The sequence below is a fragment of the Pteropus alecto genome, unplaced genomic scaffold (assembly GCF_000325575.1).
Source record: "Pteropus alecto unplaced genomic scaffold, ASM32557v1 C19035691, whole genome shotgun sequence".
NCBI classification, from domain to species: Eukaryota; Metazoa; Chordata; class Mammalia; order Chiroptera; family Pteropodidae; genus Pteropus; species Pteropus alecto.
The window spans coordinates 574-2,553 of record NW_006494427.1 but is presented as its reverse complement, the minus strand read 5'-3'; the positions used below and the strand labels follow the sequence as shown (position 1 = coordinate 2,553).

At 54.7% G+C, this 1,980-nt stretch overlaps 1 protein-coding gene across 1 annotated transcript; it reads right to left on the bottom strand.

Annotated features, from left to right (window-relative positions):
* Positions 1-376: 376 nt before the first annotated feature.
* LOC107196651 (thiosulfate sulfurtransferase-like) lies at positions 377-845 on the bottom strand (the record flags this gene model as incomplete). The annotated part of the gene is made up of 1 exon (XM_015599467.2): positions 377-845. A coding segment is annotated over one exon (299 nt), but the record flags the coding sequence as incomplete, so codon positions are not given.
* Between the last annotated feature and the right edge of the window lie 1,135 nt (positions 846-1,980).

Below are 1,980 nucleotides of genomic sequence, written 5' to 3'. Positions count from 1 at the left end.
CTGCTTCTGAGCATCACCTCTTCTGAGGCCTCAGGGCCTGTGTTTGTGACATCTCTTAAACACTCATTTGGAAGGCCACCTGCCCCCACGCCTCTCCCCCAACACCCAGAGAGCTGGGCCTACAGCAAGAGGGGTTGGTACCTGGCTAGCTATGGTTTCACTTCTCTCTGGCTTACTGGTACACCTTCCAGGTAGGTCCCAGCATGCTCTACCTGACGTGGGACAACAGGTGGCTTCCTTTGTCAAAACTAAATAATAAAGCAGTGCCTTCAGTGTGACTTCCCAGCTGGCTTCCCCAATTGGTGGCTTCTAAGGAATCTGAAGGAGATGGAAGTCTGGGGCAAGGATGGGAGCCAGGGAGAGGTAGGCAGACACAGACTCAGGAAAGGCCATGTTTATTCCAGTGTTGTTGGGGGAAAGGAGGGCTTCACACAGCAGTTCTAAACCTTGTCGATCTCCTTTGCCGAAGAGGTACGAACCAGCTACAGGTCACGCCAGCCTCTAAACTAGTGGGAGTTACGGACAGGTGGAGGAGAAGCCCATTGCTCAGGCCTTCCCATCCTTCTGCTGGGACACACGTGTCTCCGGGGGGCCCCGGCGGAACCACTCGGACCAGGACCCATCATAGATGGCCACGTCAGGCTTGCCGCAGAGGTACGCAGCCAGGGCGATGTGGCAGGCGGTGACACCCTTCCGGCACGTGGCAATGAGCGGCTTTGCAAGGTCCACCTTCTTGGCCTCAAACATAGCGCGGAGCATCTCTGGGCTCTTCTCGAAGCCGTCTTCCGTCAGGAAGTCCATGAATGGCATGTTGACTGAACCTCGGATGTGCCCGGAGTCCAGTCCTGGGTGGGGGCAGAGGTCAAAGAGAAGGACAGGGTTAGAAAGGCGTGGGGGCGGGAGGGAGCACGTGCTGGAGGCCACAACCAGCCGTGGCTATACGGATAGAGAGCTTCTCGAATAAAACTAACATCTTTGCCCATCTCGGATCCTGACTTATTCCTGGCCCTTCCTACAGTCAATGCTCATGACTTAAGACAAAGTTGCCCGCCCCCCGCAAACCTGTCTTGAAGTAGGAATGTCCAAAACCATACCTGCTTGAGAGGATGGAGATACGGGTCTCCGCGCTACCACTTACTAACCTTTATGTTGGACAAATCGTTTCAATTCTCTGAACTTCGGTTTTCTCACCTGAAAAATGGGCTGAGTTGTGCGGACCCTTGTCCTAGGGTTTTTCAGAAGAGCAAATGAGACGACTAATGTGAACGCTACGTGCTGTGCCAGCGGCGAAGAACACAGTGGTGAAAAGGGCAGACACAGCCCCGGTTCTCTGGGGAGTATGGTCTAGCGAGGAAGAGCGACGTTACACAGATAACCACACAGTTCATTAATATGTCACCTCATTTTACAGTTGAATACACTGAGGTTTGCAAAATGAAATGGCCCCCCTAAGGCCACACAGGGAGGTAAAGGCAGAACCAGGGTTACTCGGAGTCACCAGGTTTTCCTGCGAGGCACACAGTTGTGGAAAGAGCGTGTGATGTGGTGTTAGACATATGCTCAAAGACCAGCTCTGCCACTTAACCAACAGGGTGACCTTAAGTCACATCACCTCCCTGAGCCTGTTTCCCCATTAGTAAGTGGGAACGGGAGGAGTCGTGTGCATCGGGGCTGTCGTAAGGAGTAAAGCACCAACTACTGAGGCTGGCCCACCCAGCCCGGGGGCAGGCGAGACTGGGGGCAGTGTAGTCCGTCTCTTCAGGCCTCTCCTAGCAACCCTGAGGCTTGGATGGAAGCAGAACGGGGGTCTAGGCTGGCTTTGGGATCCATTCTAGAACTGTCTCTGCAGCCAGTGAGTCCCCTCTGCCAAATCTGGCTTCAGAAAAGCCAGCAAATTGGGCAAAGTAGTCTGGACCACAGCCAGAGCTGGTGCCACCCGCAGGGCCAAGGCCTTGGGCTAGCCCCCAGCATGCCCAGGCC